At 39.5% G+C, this 21,316-nt stretch overlaps 1 protein-coding gene across 4 annotated transcripts in view; it reads right to left on the bottom strand.

Annotated features, from left to right (window-relative positions):
• The window catches only part of ATP10D (ATPase phospholipid transporting 10D (putative)), a 99,048-nt gene that overhangs the window by 31,718 nt on the left and 46,014 nt on the right, over positions 1-21,316 (bottom strand). For all 4 annotated transcript variants that reach the window (XM_036096667.2, XM_078068568.1, XM_078068567.1 and 1 more), the window contains exons 6-11: positions 20,847-20,953; positions 20,437-20,568; positions 19,905-20,032; positions 19,532-19,784; positions 9,157-9,395; positions 1,588-1,776 (exon numbers count right to left, since the gene is read on the bottom strand). In XM_036096667.2, coding sequence (XP_035952560.1) covers positions 1,588-1,776; positions 9,157-9,395; positions 19,532-19,784; positions 19,905-20,032; positions 20,437-20,568; positions 20,847-20,953 — 1,048 coding nt within the window. The remainder of the gene's footprint in view (positions 1-1,587; positions 1,777-9,156; positions 9,396-19,531; positions 19,785-19,904; positions 20,033-20,436; positions 20,569-20,846; positions 20,954-21,316) is intronic.

The raw sequence follows: 21,316 nt of genomic DNA, 5'->3' as shown, positions 1-21,316 counted from the left end.
TTTATTTTCAAGATTCTATAAAAGGTTGTGACTATGACTTTTCTGTTGTTTTAAAAAGGCCGGTAAACAAAGTCACTTACAGAAGAGTTATCAGCAGAAATTATCAGCTTATCAGCAGAAAATCACAATGAATGTGAATTTCTATTGCAGAATTTTTTGTAATTTTTAGCCTGATTTTTTTTGCTAGCTCTTAACTTTTAACAGTGATTAAATGCAGAATTTAATATTATGAAGGCCAATTAATTAGATCCTAAAATTTTCTCATTCAGAAATACCCAAGATATTAAAAAGTTTTTTCCTAAAAATGATTAATCTTCTGACAGTTGGAGAAACACATGTTGGTCAATTTTCACACTTATCAGAACTCAGAAATGAAGAGAAACAATCACAGATGAGGTTTCATACTCTGTAGATTCTGATTAACTCCTTATTATTCAGTCTCTGTCATTACCTCAAAATATCATCAAACTTAGGTTCTTATACCTGTAGAGGCCTTCTTTCAGACCACAGGGTATTATAGTCTTTGGGGATAAGGCAACAATATTTTTCAAACAAAAAACACCAAGAAGTGCCTACTTTGGAAACAGATTATGAGAAAAATTGTTACATGAGGAGAAAAAAGAACATCCAGTGATTTATTCTCTAATTACATAATCACATTCCAAAGAGCAACTCTCTAGCTGAAAGTCTTATAAAAACACAGTTTTCTGATCAAATAAAAGCTTAATTGGAAATAGGTTATTTTTATGTTAAAGTTGACCACCTCTGAAGTTGCCAAAAGAAAATGATCTGATGGAAAATTAAAATTTAATTGGGTTGTGCCACAAATTGAATTTTAAGTGGATATGTGCAAAAGGGGAGAAAGTTATACACAAGGAGGCTAGCACAGCATGTGGTCAATCACTGGTCTTTAAAACAAGTTTTTCTTTTTAATTGAAAATGAATTTTTCCATAAATTCTAAACTACAAATAGACTTTTTAAATCTAGCTTTTGTGGGAACTGCAGCATCCTGGTACCTTATAAATGTACTGGATTTTAAATTGAGTTAGAACTACCCCAACTGGTACATGAAAATGGTACATTGTCATTAGACATGATAATGAACCCAATACTTTACATTTTGCTTGACATAATGCATATGATGTGGGAAGTCTCAGAAGCTTCAATTTGGGAAGGAAAACTAGACAAAATGAACACAGCCACATTCTACTAGAGCTGTTCTCATCAGCTATCCTCCTAGAGGCAAAACAGTAGAACAGCACTGAGCCATACTTCATGGGTTCAAATCTCACTTACCCCACAAATTGGCCCTGTGACCCCAGGAAAGTTACTTAACCTCAATTATAAAATGGGGAATAGTGGAGTAATATTACCTAACTTATGGGGTTGTTGGGAGGATAATACATGTTAACATCAGTAAATCACTTAGAATATCGTATGTGCAGAGCACAGATTAAGTGATGTATGTTAGCTGCTACTGTTATTATCATTTAGTAGTATTATCTACATAACAAGGCCAGTATAAGTACATTTAAACCCAAAGTTCTCTTCTGGAAAATAATCCTTGTTTGCATTAGAGACCCTACCTTTTGTCGTGGTTGGTTAGGAGCAGAAACCACTACTGTGTTGCAAATTGCCAATGCAATAAAGAAGTCTATGATGTACAAGGTCTCCAGTGGTGGATCTGGGGTAGTCTCATCTAGTGCGGTAAAAAGCTGAGGTGTAATCTGACTAAACTTGTCCAAAAGCCTGGTGTCTGGCACCACATCTGTTTCCTGAAAACCCAATAAGACAAAGTGTTATTACAATAAGTATCTTACAATGAGAGCTTTAAATTGACATGAGAAGTAGCTTTTATAAGCAGAAATCTATGAACCATGAGATAGTAAACGTTATTCTTCTAAAAAAGACTTAATATATATGGTGCCAAGGGAAGTGAGAATAGGAAAACAGACCAAAAAAAATAAGGGAAAAATCCACAATGCATAATACTGATGGAAAGTATCTTGATTATTAAACTCAGCAAGAGCCAGGAACAATGCCTTCCACCAAAATCTAGTTGATGGGTTTTCTTATTTTGAAATACACAGTTGCCAGAGCATCTAACAGCAAGTGATGATTCATCCAACAACTGAGGAGTACCAACTCTCTAAGTCAGGACATTATTCATACCATGTTATTTTAACAAAATATCTTATGGTTCGAATCACTACTATTATAAAAACAAAAGCAGAAACAAACAAAAGAACCTCTCTGAAATAAACATTAGTATGAGCAGGTGAACATATTTAAAGATCATTACCTAATAATATACTAAAAGACATTAATGAGGGTTCCTCCAAGAGATTTCTGATCATCAAATATATTTGGCAACTGTATCCTGTGCCCTCCTCTTAAAGATCCTGAGTACAAATTAGCTCTCAGAAGTTCTGCTATTGAAAAAAAAATCCATTTTGTTTAACACAGTGCTTCTCACACCTACTGAGGAGTACTGGTTTTAACAAAAGAATGTTGTAGTAGAAATCTGTTTATAATCCAGTAACATGTAGACAATGCTTTAGAAATTTTTCAGATGAATCAAAAGAGGGACCATCTGCTACAAATCAAATTTTCACAAAAGTGTCACTGTATTCTAGAGGAGACGTGGATGTAGTTGGTTGGCAAAGCATACTGACTGCAGGAAAGCCAGGAGAGGTAATTTAGAGGCAGGAGTAAAATATGGAGATGTGAGACGTGTGATACTAGACTCAAAAGACCATGGCTTGTATTTTACGCTTAGGAGTTTGGTGAGAACTAGCCATAGGTTTAATGAGAGCATGGGCTGAAAATCACGTGGGCTTGGGTTCATCAGGTCCTAGACCCACTGCACACTAGCTGGTGGCCTCAGGCAGCTTGCTTAACCCACCGAGCTTCATTTTCCTCTTCGGAGCAATAATAAAAATAACACCTATATCACAAGGCGGGTGTATAAAGTAATGAGATAATAAGGGGATACCCACAACAGGAACCTCCAGGCAGGTTACCAGACTCACAATGGGTACAAACTATCTGCTGTCACATTCTTTTTTTTTTTAAGATTTTATTTATTTGAGAGAGAGAGAGACAGAGAGTGCGCATGAGTGGGGGGAGGGTGGAGGGAGAGGGAGAAGCAGGCTCCATGCTGAGCAGGAAGCCCAATGCGGGGCTTGATCCCAGGACCCTGAGATCGTGACCTGAGTCGAAGACAGACACTTAACCAACTGAGCCACCCAGGCACCCTTGTCACAAAGCATTCTTAAATTTCTATCTAAATACATCAATACCTACTGTCCTGTGATATTTGACTTAGCAAAATTTGAATTTTATTGCAGTTTGGTGGAGTTCATAGGCACCAATAACCTGATGGCTGTTCTCTAATGAGTCAGCCACATTTCCTCATGAATCTCACGTACACAGTAACTCTGAGCCGGCGCCTGCGCCCTCAGTTCTTCAGAGAACAATCCTTTCCTCAACGATCTCCTTGCCAGAGTGAACAGAAGAGCGTGGTCAAGTTTGAGAGACTTCTTTCTTACTCAGTGCTTAGTCAGCCAAGGGATGCTTGGGAAACTCATTACATGATATTTATCAAGGTCTCTGATTATAGTGTCATCTAGGGCTTGTGAGATTCCATGGGTTGGAAAATGTTTCCAGAGACATCTGTCTCAGAACGCTAATATACAGTAAGCCAAACAAAACAAAACAAAAACCCAACTTATTTCAGAATGGAACTCTAAGAAATGTTTAAATTAAACAGGTTTCTTTATTGCAGCTCTTCTCAGAGAGTTTAATGGGTATTGGGACTCTTCAAGAAAAGGTATGTGCAGGCTTCCCAAATTAAATTTTTTAGAGACGTCTGTTCTGTGGAACACATCTGGGATTGCGTTAGAGACCTTGTAAGCATTTAGTGATTTCATTGTATCAACGATCTCTGCACTAATAACTGGCTTCAGGACGTAAGCATTCTACTGCATCCCAAAATCAATCTAAGACCAATGAAAGGCTTCTACCTTCCACCTTTGTGGTAAACACTATTGACATAAGTCAGTCTCACACGCCAGTCAGGGAATGTGCTGACTGCATAAACCAAGAACCTGGGCCATGAGCATAAGAAGAGAAGAGATACTAGAGCCCACCAAAGCTGGGGCTCTGGTCAGCAAAACTGTGTTTACAGGAAGTCCTCTTAATTGTGAGAAAAATCCAGAAACTCAGGACCACACAAGACAACTGTAACACAATATATGAAAGAAGAGCCCCTGAGATTTGAGGCAAGATCCCTATCACACTGCAGCTGCAGGCATGGAGCATTCTTTCCCTGAAGTTGGTCTCTCCAAATAAGTTAATCCCTAGTAACTAAGATATTTAGTTGCTGAACTGAAGAGAAGGTACAGAGTTATCACATGCAATTCTGATCTCTATGACTGCATCTACAGGGACTTTTCCTAAGACCCAAATCTTCCTCACTGAGACCCTGTCTTACAAAATTGGCTTTTGCTCTTTTTTCTGTGACGGACAGCTTCTGCCTTCTTGGAACTCCTCTCACCTGGAGCCAGGCCCGTACCACCCGGCTCTAAATGATTCCACGAGCGTGTCCTTCATAGAGCTGTAAGTTCTTTTAAAGGAAGGACCATCTTATATTATCTTTGGATCCCTAACACAATACCTAGCACATGGAGAAGAATAAAAGTTTATTGTACACGACTACCAAACACTTGCTGATTTTATATTGTATAAGTAGGCGCTGGAGAAACAGAATAAAAAGATGTCACTCTTCAGAAAACATACATAAAACCCTCCCACTTGGCCTCAAAGAGACATTTTTTTTTTTAATGAAAAGTTATCCTCCTAATTAAAGAATATAAAGCACAATGTGGATAGCTTCCTACAATTAAACAAAGCCTTATCTGGTTTCATGGTGGGACTCCAGCATCTTTGTCTGAATCCTATGTAACATCTATTTTAAAATTTTAGATTTTCAGGATTCATATTATGCCTTCCTATCAGGTTGCAGGTTTCACGTTCAGGTTGCTTTCTCTTTTTTCTCCCTCTATTTGTACCCAAATTCAACAAGCAAACACTGGCCAAGACCCCTCTATGCCCTCTAATAGTGCTGGTTGAAGCTTTAGGGTGGCCTTAAAACTGCTCGCCATTCCTCCCCCAGTTCCACCAGTAGCCACGGCTCTTATTTAATTTCCCACTGCCATCCTAGTCCAGTTTTAGGGGCTCACTGGCCCACCTCGACAACTTCCGCTGAAGTATGGACACACACAAGCGTTCTTCTGGCTCCCTCAGATTCCTGACCACCACAGACCTGAAGGAAAAAGATGAGCACCCACAACCACACACGGACCTTCCTCCCCCACAGCACGTTCACCCACAGCCCCTTGTTTCTGAGCCCTTGCCTGTGCCACACATTGTCTGCCCCACATGCTCTTCCTTCTTTTTCTGCTCTGCAAACCCCTACTCATTAGTTTAATCCTAACTCAAGTTTTACCTCTTTTCTCCTCACCCTTTGAGAGTTGATCACTCCCTTCTTTGTGCCCCTTACTCTACTCTGGATTAACCCACTATTACTGCATCTATAACATAGGATTATATGTATGTATTTATATGTCTGTCTCCTCTACCTAGAACAAAACTGAAGGACAGGGACATGTCATATTCATTTTATATCCCAGTGTCTAGTATTTTGCCGTTTTTCACATTCATCCCATCAATATTTTTTGTTGATCTGTGGTGTCAGGCGCTCCTCAAGGAAAGAGGGGTGCATAGGACAGACAGGATCCTGGCTTGCATGGAGCTCACATTCTAATGAGAGGAGACATCAGATCCAAACACTAACCTGTGAACAAATAAGATGCATCTAGACTGAGACAGAGAGAGACAGGGTGGGGATGAGTGTGGAAAGAACTTGGGATTAGGTGGTAAGGAAGGTTTACTGAGGAGGTGACATCTAAGCTAAGACCTCAATGACAGAAAGGAGAACCATATAGAGATCTCAGAGAATAGCCACCCAGGTAGAATGAACAGTACTCTCATTGAATGAAAGCAGAGAGAGGATGAAAGAAGCACAAAAACATTGGCTTACAAAGAAAAGGTTTCTACTTCAAATGGGTAAAATGAACCCAGGACTCAGGGGCCTCAATGACATTTAATTACCAAAGGTTGGCATATTTTTGCCAGCAGCCTGCCAAGGATCCTTACTCCCTGGCTCTCAACTTGCCTCCCCATCCAAGGTGCCATCTTGCAATCTTCCATTTCTAGACATCACGGCTCTCAGTGTACTCTTAAGCTGGTATTCTTAACCTGGGCTCCACGGACAGGCTTCTGCAATTGTATGCAAAATTTTTACAGATGCTAATTTTTCAGGACAAAGAATCTAAAGCTTTCTCAAAATAATCATAAGTCTCCAAAAAGGGTAAATTCAACTTGTCTAGAGCAAGAGTGAGATGATCTCATATTTCAAGGAACACCTACCTCTTTATCCTATATATAATGGTGTGGTTCTGAAAACACAAAACCAAACAACAACCCCAGTGCGTCTATGCAATCAGACTGACACATGGCCTTGAAGTATAGGGCAAGTAAAAACAAAATGGACTGAGTGGGGAGACTCAGCCTGGTAAGCAGCTTCATTTAACAACCCTCAAAACTACTTCTCGAGGGGCACCTGGGTGGCTCAGTGAAGCATCTGCTTTCAGCTCAGGTCCCAGGACCCTGGGATCGGGTCCCACATTGGGTTCCCTGCTCAGTGGGGAGTCTGCTTCTCCCTCTCCCTCTGCCTCTCCCCCTGCTTGTGGTCTCTCTCTCTCTAATGAATAAATAAAATCTTAAAAACAAAAACAAAAACCTACTTCTCGAGAATGGACACACAAGTCACTGAGCTAGATGTTGAGTAGTCAAGATATAAGTTCTTGCTCTCAAGGAGTTAATGGTGTATGTCAGAGAGAGAAATAAGGCCTGTGTAATGGGAGCCAAGGAAGGGAGAGAATGAGTAGACAGAGCTCAGAAACTGAGCAGAGTCTGAGAAGTCTTCAGAAGGAAGAATATCTAGGGGTGCCGGGTGGCTCAGTCAGTTAAGTAACTGACTCTTGGTTTCAGCTCAGGTCGTGATCTCAGGGTTGTGACATCAAGCCCCGAGTCAGGCTCTGCAGAGTCTGCTTGGAATTCTTTCCCTCTTGCTCTCCCCCCCCAACCCCTCCCACCGCTTGCGTGCAGGCTCTTTCTCTCTCTCAAAAAAAAAAAAAAACACGTATAATAAAAAAAAAGGAGGAAGAATATTTAAAGTAGTTTTATAAGAAATAAGTATTTCATCAGGTTTGGTAGACAGAGGTAGGTTGCCAGTAGGGAGAATAAATTTTAGATGGAGGAAATGGTACAGATAAAAGAACAGAAATATCATTTTTTCTAAGAAGACAATGAGACTAAATCAGGAAACTGAAGGGTGGGTGTGGCGTAGCCCCACTGGGTTGCCCATGCCCTACTACTTCCACGTAAGCGTGCGTCCACAGGTGGCAACTTCACGTGGGTGAAAAATGTACAAGATCAGTAGAGGAATAGGTAAAAAGAGAAGAAAATAGATATCTATTTCTGATATAGCCTTTTTTTTTTTTTTTTTTTTTAAAGATTTTATTTATTTATTTGAGAGAGAGAGTGATAGCACATGCAGGCAGGGGGAGAAGCAGACTCCCCGCTGAGCAGGGAGCCCAACGCAGGACTCAATCCCAGGACCCTGAGATCATGACCTGAGCTGAAGGCAGGTGCTTAACCGACTGAGCCACCTGGGCCTGATTCAGACCCAGGCGTCCCTGATATAGCCTTTTTTAAAAGATTTTATTTTCGAGTAATCTCTACACCCAACGTGGGGCTCGAACCCACAACCCCGAACGAGATCAAGAGTCACACGCTCTACCAACTGAGCCAGCCAGGCGCCCCTTTTTCTGATAGAGCCTTAAGGAGAGTGCACAGAAGAGGCTGTATGCATTCTTTCCCTATTTGTCTTTCAGAAGTTGGAGAAAAATTAAGTCTAGATATTTGATATATGTGCTGCCGAAGCGAGTCTAGATGTTTGGAACAGTCTGACCTATGGCAAAAACACAGTATGACAGGTTTTATATCTTTAATGCCACAGAACTTAACTAAATGAGTTGCACTGAAATGATCACGTGACCTCGTTGCTGCAATTTTCATTGGCAACTTTGAAAAGAACCAGGAGAGTCCCCTCAAGGCCTTTCCGGGACAAGTGAGACCACTGCGGTCTACTCAGATCACATCTCTACTATGAAAACCATATAATAAATTCAATGCAGAAACACGAAGATTCCCCACAGTGGATTCGTTCTTGTTAGGCCACCTATTTTAGACATCAACCAGTTACTGGTCTCATGACTGGGGAATCCTCATCTTGGTAAAACCAAGTATTAATGAATTGTGGAAGGCAGAAAAGGCAGCTGGATTTTTACAGAAGCAATTCTAAGTACGACAGAACTTGTGACCTCTAACTCTTCCATGGAAGTATCGTTCCTCTTTCCTATCTTCCGCATGGCCCTCTATAGTTTCCTGCAGCAAAATGGGTTCGTCAGTGGGTGTGACTAAACAGTTTCCAAAACTTCCCTCTGGGAATCAAGCAACACCCAGCTGAGCTTTAAAATGGAAATACCAGAAAATGTCATTCTGAGGACTGGGAAAGGGGAAGAAGAGGACACAGGTGTGGTGGGATGTGGGGGAGGAATGCAGGAAGATAAAAAGGCCTTGGAGGGTACTTGAATTTGCCTGTGATTCAGACATCCTTCCCTGTCAGAGATAACCCCGTTAAGCTTTGCTGGCTCTGAGAGTGAGCCTTGGTCCTTAAACCCCGGCAGCCTTCTTCAGGCTCAGACATGATTGGCCCTGATCAGAAATACCATGCTTTTTCAGAAATGATATACTATCTCTCAACACTGAATCATCCCACAAATTAGGAAGTCGTGATATTGTTTGCTTATATTTCTAATGATGTGTGGCAATTATACTAAACTGCAATTACGTAGTCTCTTCTCAGGTAGAAAAGACAACAGTGTTCGGCTTTGTCATAATTACGAGGATGTTCTTTCATTATTCATGACGGATATGCAAAATTCAAGTCACGCATTCACACTTACAATGGGGCTACTGAAAGCAGCCTGTCTGGAGTGAGGCACTTCACTGGCTCCTTCTCCACTTCCCAGAGCTAAACAGTTCCCAGCAAGATGATTCGAGGATTTACTTCCCAAGGGCCCATTATGAACCGTCCTGCAGCTGGGGGCCCTCGGTTTTGCCATATTGCTGAGGGAGTCGCTGGGCGTGTCTGTGGAATCTTCATCTTCAGAGACAGCTTCCTGGTAGGACTCTAACCTCTTGGCTGAGAAAGAAAAATCACACTGGGTCATTACCTGAGAAGAACCATTTGCAGGTTAAATATGTCAGGCATTTACTTCAACAGCTATTACACATCACCTCCTCCCTTTTCAAATCTGCCCTCCAAACTCCCCTCCCCAGATTCCCTTAATGAACTTACCTCGCTGAGAAAAGTAGAAGCAATTAGAAAGCAACTCCCTTCTTATCCCATCATCAAATCTACCAACCTATCCACATCTGTATCCAAACTCTGTTTTTACTACTACTACTACTACTACTACTACTACTACTACTACTACTACTGATAAAGTTTCAAATGCCAAGCTCTCTCCATTTGTGATCTGCCTCCCACCCCTCTGGCTTTCTCAAGGACTTCACCCTTACAATTCTCCCCTTTATGCTGACACCGATCTCTCCTCAACCAATCTCATGGCTTTCTGTCCCTGTCTGCCCACCGACATTACTCCTGGCAAGGTCACCCATGAGCTCCACATTACCAAATCCAATTAGTGCATCTGTCCATACCTTATCTACACTCTTAGCAACATCCAACAGAGGTGACCATTCTCTTCTTGAATGGCTCTTTTGGTTTCTCCGACACCATGCATACCTGTTTTTCCTCCTACTTTAATGGCTGTTCCTTCTTAGTTTCTCCTGCTGTCTTCTCTTCAACCCTCAAATATGGGGTTGCTACAGGAATTCTCTCCCTTCTCCACCTATATATTCTTCCTTGGTGATGACACCTGGTCCTATATTTGAAATATCATTTCATACGCGCCTGACATCCAAACCTGTAACTTCAACTCCAATTTCTAATTGGAATCCAGACTCCTATATACATCTAACTCTCCGCTTGATACTTCCAGTTGGATGTCTAGTGGGCTCTTCAAGCAGGTATCTGCAGAGCTCACTCCCTTACCTTTCTCAAGTCTCTTATCACATCCCTTGACAGCAAAAACTTGCCAGATTTAACCACACTATTATAAATCCTACTTCAGCATTTACCACCATCTACACACTATAGATCTTGTATTTAGTTTTTGAAACATCCAGTGGAATATAAACTCCAAAAAGGCAGAGTTCTGTCTATTTTGTTAATATGATATTCCCAGAGGCCAAAGCAGTGGCTAATAATAAATATTTGTTGACTAAATAGATAATAGATACCTTAAATTTGATATGGCCAAAATAGAACTCTTCCTCACTTCTCCCTCAAACTTACTCTTCCTCTGGCCTTCCCCATCTTTGTAGATGGTACCTAACTATTTATCTAGCTACTTATGCCAAAACTCTAGGAGTCTCCTTGATTATTCTGGTCTTCCCCAGCCCCCGTATTCAAAGCATCACCAATAGCTATCTATTATTTATCCAAAATATATCTCAAATATCTCAAACTCTCTCCATCTTCATTACCTTAGTCCAAGCCACCCTCATCTCTCAACTGGACCAGTGCAAATAGCCTCTTAACTGGTCTCCTTGCCCCTCTGCACTCCATTCCTCAACCAGTAGCTAGAGGGATCTTCCTAAAACATAAAGCAGAGCAGATTACTCCTGCACAAAACTTTCTTTATGTTGGCTTACATAACTCAAAATGATCTGACCTCTGCTGACTTCTCTAACATTCTTGCCCCTTCTTCTTCCACACTTGCTCCAAAGTCCAGCCTCACTGGCCTTCTTTCCTTACTTTAAAAATTGCCAAGCTCATTTCACTCTGAGGGCCTCTCTACTGGCTGCTGCCTCTAACTGGTAGGTTTTTGCACCTGAACTTCAAGATTATGTTATTCAGATCTAAGCTCTAAACGTTAGAGAGGCCTTGCCCCCCTACCCAATCCGAAGTGCCTTCCAATCATTCTATATCATATCAACCCATTTTAATTCTCTGAAAAGCACTTTTCATTATTTTTTTTCTTGATTTAAGAATTAATTTATTTGCAACTATTTTCTCCAATAGAAGCTCTTTGAGAGCAGGGTCCTTGTCTGTCTTGTTTATCATGATATCCAGTGTCTGGAATACAGAGTAGACAATCAGTAAATATTTACTTGTTGAATTGCTAGCTGTCAGTATTTGGGCCAACTCCAGCTACTAAATATAGAGTATGGCTTTTGGCAAGTTAATTTATAAAATAAAGAATATTTGCATATCCTGTTTAATAGTCTTTACCTGTACTTTTTAAGGACAAGGAGAGCTAAGAGGCAATGTGGTGATTCTGAGCTCTAGAACCATCTCTTTCAAAGACTCAGTGCCTTCTAGGAAATCACTTACTCTTTCTTGGGCCTCTGTTTTCTTATTGGTGGAATGAACAATTTAGATTTAAGACTTCAAGATTCTTTCCGGTTCTGCAAGTTTCTTTATATTCTCTGCCTAAATAATACAGAGCACTTCCCTGTATGGCCTCTCAGCTTCAAAAACCCATCCGCTTACGGAGTCCCAAACATACTCAAGTTCTCCATTCTCACCTGTGCTCTTGCTCAGAATATCCATTCTCTTCTCTACTTATGTAAATCCTCAACATCTTTTTTTTTTTTTTTAAAGATTTTATTTATTTATTTGACAGAGGGAGACACAGCGAGAGAGGGAACACAAGCAGAGGGGGTGGGAGAGAGAGAAGCAGGCTTCCCGCCGAGCAGGGAGCCCGATGTGGGGCTCGATCCCAGGACCCTGGGATCATGACCTGAGCCGAAGGCAGACGCTTAACGACTGAGCCACCCAGGCGCCCCAATCCTCAACATCTTTAAAGGCCAGCTCCTCAATGGTGACCTCTGGAACTATACTGACCCCCACTTGCTGGGCCTTTGAAGCTTCTATGTACTGAGTGTTACTATGTACCAGGCATGTGTCTCTTTTAATAACCAGAACAACCCCTCTGAGGCAGATACTATTAATACTTCCATTTTAGTAATAAAGAAATCAAGCTAATTTTCCCCATCTCACAAAAGTAGTATTCATCAGTCTTATATCCAGTTCTATAAGCTCTACAGCCAGTGCTCGGAGCCCTCATGCTACATTGTTTCTAAATATAGCCACATACATTAATCTGTATTATTCCTCATCAGTTTACATCAGTATCACCTGCTCAATTTCAGTGAGTCCATGCTTTTAGTTTAAATATTTATTAAATGAATAATGAATGAATGAAGAGACACATGAATGAAATATCACTAGCATCAAGGGAAAGTTGTGGGGTAGGGACTTAACATTTACTGAGGACCTCCTTTTCATCAAGCACCTGTCTAGGTCCTTTTATAAACATCTACATCTCCCCTTTTCATCTTAAACATAATGCTACCAGATAGGAACTATCACTGCTCCACTTTGTAGCTAAGAGAGGCTAAGATCCAGACAGATCTTTGACCATAGACATGGTATTTTGACATGGTTAAATAGCTAGCTGGGGTTAGAGCTGGGAAATGAATTTAGGTCTTCCTGACTCCAAAGCCAGTACATGTATCCACTACTTCTATCTCCTCAGCAGTCATCTGTATATGATAGGTTAGTTCAGAGATTCTCAAGAAGGGGTGAATTTGTCCCCCAGCAAACATTTGACAATGCCTGTACACACTTTAGTTGTCACAACTGGGGGAGGAGCGCTACTGGCATTCAGGGGGCACAGCCCAAGGAGGCGTCTAAATATCTTAGAATGCACATGACAGCCCCCACGACAAAGAATAATCCACCCCAAAATGTCAATAGTGCTGAGGTTGGTAAGTCCTTGAACAGCTAAAGAAATTTACTGGTGATGTGATACCATTTTTAAAATAAACAATTACAGTATTACAAAACCTACAGAAACATAAAGGCTATAGTTCAGGAATTTCTCCTAGCCATCATTAGGGAAATCAGTCATTAGGCAACTGTGTAATTACTATAATGCCAGACAGCTCAGCCCTTAGGACAGGACAAACTTGTTCAATAAATAGCACTGGAGGAGTGGAATCAAGAACACATGGGGTAATCTTTAATCATTTTGTAAAAAACTATGAGAAGGAAATAGACCAGTAAAGTTACAATTTGATTCCAAAAACAAAGCTACTGGAGTATACTTGTAGACTCTGAAAATTTGTCAAAAACTGGGTATGGAAGGAAAAGCATATTACCATACTGATAAACAAAATCTACCCAAATGCTCGTGAAGACTTTTCATATGTCTCTTAAAGCTGGTTCTAATTAGTTCCATGAATGCCTCAGAGTGGGGCAGGAATTCTTGCCTTCCAACTCAAAGGAGAAAATACAAAGTATGTAGTCTTTCCTTTGTCTCAAGGTAGGTATTGGGTTAGATACTAGGTCAACTACTCTATTTCTCCCTCTTAGATAATTCCTAATCTTCTCTTCCAACTCCCCCTTCGAATATCTAATAACCTGTTCATGGCCCATTACTTATATTTATTTGATATCTGGAAGAAGTGAGCAAGAGTCTATGGAACAAAAAGTTTATCATACTTTTCAATGTGCTCCCCAAAGGGCCAAAACCAAAGATGGACAGCACAGCATACTCATGGATTTCTCCCAACTGTATCATCCCCATATCCGCCAAACATTTTGCTATGAACTAATCCCCCACACATTTCCAGCATCCCAACTTTCACCTGCTTATAAACAGCATGCCCAGCTAAGCTTCGTCCAACTGTATCATCCACATATCCTTGATACACAAATCTTTTCTTCTAAAGTAATTCCCTGTGCATTTCCAGCATTCCAAAAATTTCTTGCCCAATATCCTTCTAGGCCCCAAACCTTGATCAATGCTAAATTCACCTCCCAAACTGACTGCCTGAAAATCAAAACAATATGCAACAAGAACGCCAGACTTTAATCTTACGGCACTAAGATATTTTTACATTTCCATGTCTGTCTTCCACACTGGACCATGAGCTCCCCAAAAGATAAATCTATTTCTTATTTTGAGAACTATAATTACAACAACAATAGCAGCTCTTACTTATAAAGAACTTATTCTGTGCCATGCTCCAAGTGGCTCTTCATGAATTTTCATGAATAATAGTAGATACTATTACTGATCCCTTTTATTGAGGCCCAGAGAAATTAGATAACTAGCCCAGAGTCACATACCTTGTAGGCAGTAAAGATGGGAATCAGACTCAGGAGGCCTGATTCCAAAATCCTTGTTCTTGGAAACTACGACATGCTACCACTGGATATATCACATTCACAAACTGTGCATCATAAAGGCACTCTCTAGACAAACTCAAATGGAGAAACATTCTACAAATCCCTAAATAGTGCCCTTCAGAACTAGGGTCAACCAAAAAACAGAAAGCCTGAGAAGCTGTCAGATCTAAAGGAGTCTAAACGATGACTGTCACATGGTCTCCTGGATGGGATCCTCAGATAGAAAAAGGTAAAAACTGAAGAAATCTGAATAAAGTATGGATTTCAGTTAATAATGACATATCAATATTAGTTCATTACTTATGACAAATGTATTATACGACTAGTGTAAGATGTTAACGACAAAGGAAACTGGAGAGAGGGGCAAAATGGAACCCTCAAGAGCATCACTCTAACTTTTCTGTAAATCTAATAATATTCTACACTAATATTATTAAAAAAGACATCCTCTTTCAGTAATCTTTTAAAGAAATGTCTTCTAAAATTTTAATATGCACACAAATCACCTGGGAATATTGTTAAATGAAGATTTTAATTGAAGCTTTAAAGAGGGGCTGGAGATTCTGCATTTTTAATACACACCCGGGTGTTGCTGATGCTGCTGAGTCCATGGACCAAATTTCTAAGTTGCAAGGTTTTATTTTTTTTTAAGTTTATTTATTTAAATAATCTCTACACCAAACGTGGGGCTCAAATTCACGACCTTGAGATCAAGAGCCACACACTCTTACAGCTGAGCCAGCCAAATGCCCCTATGTAGCAAGGTTTTAAAAACATCAAATGGTGTTGTCAAATGTGTTTAATTCAAATGCACTCGTGCACGGGGCTATTTCCTAGCAGCAACGTTCTTTATGGAAAGACCTCCTAGGCAAAGCTTTTGCCCCCAAATCCTGAAGGGTTAACTAGTTTTCATTTCAGTGAACGTAGTATGTCTCAGGGTTAAATTCTGGAGAGAAGAAGCCCCTACTATTCCCTCCTTCATCGATCAGAGTGTGTATGTACATGTCCTTGTTTTTAAACCGTAACAGAAAAGAGACCAGGAGCTCCGGATGTATCTATGGCAGAGATCTGCTCAAAGGCAAAGTTGGCACCTTCTAGAAGTAGTGCAACACTCACGGTCCACAAGCAGCTCAGTCAGGTTAGCACAAGATTTTCAGTCACTTGGTACCTTTTCTGCCTAAGGGGCTACAGCACAGAAGCACTTGCTGAACCCAGTGTGCAGGTTCAGGGACTGGGGTGGGAAAGGGCTGGTACTAGCCTTCTTAAATGCTACAAATACAAAAAACAATGTAGTGCTTTCCATCGTACATTTTGTGAAACATTACTACTATAAGATACTTCTTGAAAATAGGGATCTATAGTCAAATATTTTGGAAGACGCTAATCTCACAAATGGGTGTGAAAGTTCAGCTACAGTGAGGTGGATTATTTACATAAATTTTGGCAATTATTATAGTGCAATCTAGCCTAGCCTCTAGAAGAATAAGGAGAGACTAGAAAGGTGATCATGATGAAATCTTAAGAAAAATGGTTGTAAAAACAAAAGCACACCATAATGCCATTTAAAAAAACAAAACAAAACAGGGTGCCTGGGTGGCTCAGTTGGTTAAGCGACTGCCTTCAGCTCAGGTCATGATCCCAGAGTCCCAGGATCGAGGCCCGCATTGGGCTCCCTGCTCAGCCCTCTCACCCTCCCACCTCTCATGCTCTCTCTCTCTCTCTCTCCCTCTCATTCTCTCAAATAAATAAAATCTTTAAAAATAAATAAATAAATAAATAAAATATATATATATATTAATGTGTCCAAAAAAAAGGCTCAAAAGAAATGTACAAAAATGTTAACAGTGGTCCACTCTGTTTGGTGGGGGTTATTGATGGCTTTTAAATTTTCCTCTTTTAGCTTATCTGAAATTTTCTAGAATATTGCTTTTGTAACAAAAATACAATAAAGAAGACAAAATAGGGGCGCCTGGGTGGCTCAGTCGTTAAGTGTCTGCCTTACGCTCAGGTCATGATCCCAGGGTCCTGGGATCGAGTCCCACATCCGGCTCCCTGCTCAGCGGGAAGCCTGCTTCTCCCTCTCCCGCTCCCACTGCTTGTGTTCCTGCTCTCACTGTGTCTCTCTCTGTCAAATAAATAAATAAAACCTTTAAAAAAAAAAAAGAAGACAAAATAATGCAGAGTATCATATCCAATATGACTAGCTATTTTTTATATTTATATAGTGATTATGTGATAAATATTCAACATTTTATCCCTAACGTTCACAGGTAACAACAAAACCTGGCTTAAAAAATATATGTGCCTAGGAGGGGCACCTGGGTGGCTCAGTCGCTTAAACATCTGCCTTCGGCTCAGGTCATGATCCCAGGGTCCTGGGATCGAGTCCCACAGTGGGCTCCTTGCTCAGCAGGGAGCCTGCTTCTCCCTCTGCCTGCTCTGCCTGCCGCTCCCCGTTTGTGCTCTCTCTCTCTCTGACAAATAAATAAATAAAATCTTAAAAAAAAAATTCTTCCTCTCCCTCTGCCCCTCCCCCCCACTCATGCACAAGTGCTCCCCCCCAATGAAAAATATACATATGTATGTATGTATGTATGTATGTATGTGTGCCTAGGAGAAAATACAGTTATATTTTTAAAAATTTTGGCCTGGGTTTAAGTTTAACACTACTGACAGAAATTATAATATTCATAATCTTATTAATATTCATAACAACTGACAAGATTTAATAAACATATAAAAATTCTGACAAGTAGAAACACCCTAAGAGACCATGCTAGACAGAATTCTAAGATGGCCCCCAAATTTCCGGTCCCCCTGATGTATACACCTTCTGGGTACAATGGGGTTTCACTTCTGTGATTAAATTATGTTATATGGAAATGTGGAAGGATTTTGCAGATGTAATCAAGCAGCTAACCAGCTCAATCTGAATTAATCTAAAAGAAGACTATCCTAGGTAGATCTGACCTCATCAGGTAAAAAGAAGGGTCACAGTACTTTCCTTGAGGTCAGAGAAATTCAAAGCTAGAGATTCTGCTGCTGGCCTTGAAGAAGCAAACTGTGAGGCTATGGAGAGTCCATGTGGTAAGAAATGGTAGGCCACCTCGAGAAGCTCAGAACGGTCCCAGACTGACAGCTAGCAAGACAGCAGGGACTTCAGTCCTACAACCTTAAGCCTCTGAATTCTGCCAAAGACAAGGGAACTATGAAGAGGACTCTGAGCCTCGGATAAGACCACAGTCCCATCTGACACCTACATTTCAGCTTGGTGACAGACCCTAAGAGAGGATGTCGCCATCCCACACCCAGGCTCTAGCCCCACAAAAGCTATGATACGGTATATCTGTGTTGTTTAAAGCCACTAAATCTGTCGTAATTTGTTATGTGACAATAGAAAACTAATACAGTGATAAATGATGAACCAGGAAAATACTCGTCACATACAGAAAGATGTATCACAGCGTCAAATTATTTAACATTTAGTTCAATACAAGTGCACAAATGAAAATGGACAGTGGCCACAGACAACCTAGACTGAACAACGAGCTGAACGCCAGCCCTGCCTTAATAGATAAAATCTTCCTACAGATGACGAAGAAAAGCTCATTTGTAAAATAGGAAAAGGAAATGATCACTTTACCAAGGAAATTCAAAAAGCCAATAAACATATAAAAAGTTAAGCATCTCACTGCTCATCAGAGACAAATTAAGACAATGAAGTGCTGAGTCTACAAATATCACAGAGATTAAAAAGAATAACTTCATCCCATTATGGCGGGTGTGAAAAATGGGTATTGTTTTTCTGGGTGGTGGGAATGTAAATTAGCACAATATTTTAGATATAAATTTTGTAGGATCTATAAAAATTTTATATGTGCATACCTCTGGAGCCAATAATACCACTTCTAGAAATGTATCTTATAAAAATATGTACAAACATGTATGTACAAAAATGCATATTACACGATGAATTTTCTTTTACATATCATAATCTTTAATACTATCTCCTTGCCTCAGACTCTAAAAGCTACATGAGATCAAGGGACTTTTGCCACATATTAGGGGCTCACAAAATTTATGTTGAATGAGTAAGTGATAACTGAGTAAGTTCATTGCAAGTATCGTTACAATAGCAAAGTAAGCTTGACCACATACAATGCAATACTATGCACTTAATGTTATGAGCTGACTCAGAAAAAAAGTCCATGAGATATTGTTGAATAAAAGAAGAAAACTGCAAAAAAAAAAAAAAAAAATTATAACATGTTCTAACTTATAAAAGGGGAAATGTGCAAATATATATGTTCACATATAAAAGAATATGGAGAGTTATATATTCATCAAATTGTTAATGGTGGTTAACCTCTAGAGAGTAAGGTTTTTAATTAGTTATGGATACTTCTCAGAAACATTTTCATAGGAGTTTCATTTTCATTACTTTTGTAAATAACAAAATTAATGTAGTTCAATTCTTTAAAGAAAACTTGCAATTTGTATATTTACTTCCTTAGCCTCAGATGTTTAGCTCATCATATTTCTAGGTGTTCTTAACCAAGAATTGATGGATATCTATGGGCTAAACGATGATGTGATGGGTTAAGGGGGGGGCTGTAGCCCCTCCCTTTGGAATTATTTTCAAAATATTTCTTAGGGAGATGGTCCATAGTTTCATTAGATTCATTAGATTCAAAATATTTCTTAGGGAGATGGTCATAGTTTCATTAGATTCTCACAACTATCTATGATACTGTATTCTCACTGTACCTCATCTCCAACCTTCTACTACTAGTAGTAATTTACTTTCCTTTTAAAGAAACTATGGCAGTAGACTCCTTGACCTTGACCTACTAACTTTTGGAATAACAACAATGACGCTTAATGCCTCTTTTGATGAGTTAAGTACCTAATGCTTAAATATAGCACCTGTATGCTAGAATTATCAGACCTTTAACTGGGTGCCAAAAAAAGACCAATCTTAGGGTTGGTTTTCATAGAAACCCAACACTCACCATTTTCTTCATGGCAGTAATCAAACCCTGCCACACTACATCTTCGGAAAACCATCTTATTCTCAGTGAGAGTTCCTGTCTTATCAGAAAAGAGGTACTGAATCTGTCCAAGATCCTCAGTGATGTTCAGGGCTCGGCACTGAACAGTGGAATCCATCTTCTCATTGTAGAAATCCACATCACTTTGTATAAAATATATCTGTCCGAGCTTCACAATTTCAATGGAAACGTAGAGAGAAATGGGAATCAAGACCTAAGAGGAACCAAGTAATTTAAAAAATGTTAGAGAGAGGAAAGAAAGTTTGAGAAACCAAATATAGTTGGGTAAGTAACAAAGATCTTAAAATTCTATGATGAGCTCAACAGAAATTACCTGTAACAAAATGATCATGGTCCAAAACATATAGAATCCTGCCAACACTGGTGATATGACATGTCCATCAGGCTCAGGGATATTAAAAAACATTATGTTTTCATATCTACTCAACCAGATTCCATGACCTTTCAAAAAACACACAGACATGAAAAGGATGCTACATATGTATTATGTAAATATAGAACTTCATTCCTAAAGAGGAATAAAAGTATTTATTTTGGTTGAACACCAATTGTTTATTTTTGAAAACAAATTGAAATGCAAAAGGCTCCACATTCTCCTGTCTCGGTCTCTCTTTAAATCTCTTCCCAGGTCCCTTTCCTACTGTGGCCACATGTAGCTGGATATAATCAACATTAATGCCTTTCAGATCACAGAATGAGAAAGATAAAGATCTGATGGAAAAAATTATTGGCAAATAATCTCCTTTGCAGAAGTCAAATATTCATAAATATTTCAAAAATTAAATACTTTTAAATAGAGATCTTGCTGAAAAGATGTCAGTATAAAAAAATCATATTTTACCTACCCAATGCACCAGTTAAACACATCACAACCAAAAGTAGGACACACCAGAGGACATCTGTATTTGCTCTTCTTTCTAATTTGCTGCGCTTATACCTTGGACCACTGTTGTTCAGCATTGCTTTGGTTTCATGGCCTACACAGGTAACATGTCAGAAAATGTGCAAATTAAAGCCAGAGAGCAAATATCAAATTTTTAAATCTCTGTGACAGATACAAAGAGAAGTTGCATAATATATTTTGCTAATTTAGTTTGCTTTTGTGATCCATTTAGAAAAACAGAGACCAAGGATTAAGTTTATCAAGACAAAATTTCCTTTCTGCTTTTGTAAACTGCATTTTGAATAAATGGAAAATGTTAACTTGAAGAAAAACACAGAGGAGACAACAGTGAAAATGAGAAGTGTCACTGACCTGCGTAAACCACAATGCCCACAACAGCCTCTGTGTTTCTAATGGTGCATCCTCTAAGTAATAAATTTTCTTTACTGAGACCCACATGTTCTTTGTTGGGATGTTCTCTATAAGAAAGACAGCACAGAGATTCATTTTTACTTAGCAAAAGTGGGGGGAAAAAGCAAAAATGAAGATGTAAAAATAAAAATCATGGATTTTGAGTTTTCTTGACTGGGAGTATTAATTTGAGTGGTTCAGAAGAAAGGTTTCAAATCTCTGGGCCATTTGCTTTTGTTATTTTGCTTTGGCGCAGAGAAAGATGCAACAAGTTTCAACTACCATTGTTTTCTACTATTCACTGTTTGTCAACTTCTAGCACCACAAAAACTCAAAAATATTCCAAATAAGGAAATGTTACTCTAGTACAAACTGTATTTCAGGGTAACTTAGTAACAGACAAAGGAAAAGTTCTTGATAGAATTAGGAAG

Source organism: Halichoerus grypus, chromosome 3 (genome assembly GCF_964656455.1).
Source record: "Halichoerus grypus chromosome 3, mHalGry1.hap1.1, whole genome shotgun sequence".
Classification (NCBI taxonomy): Eukaryota; Metazoa; Chordata; class Mammalia; order Carnivora; family Phocidae; genus Halichoerus; species Halichoerus grypus.
The sequence above is the reverse complement of the archived record's forward strand: the minus strand, read 5'-3'. Positions and strand labels throughout refer to the sequence as shown.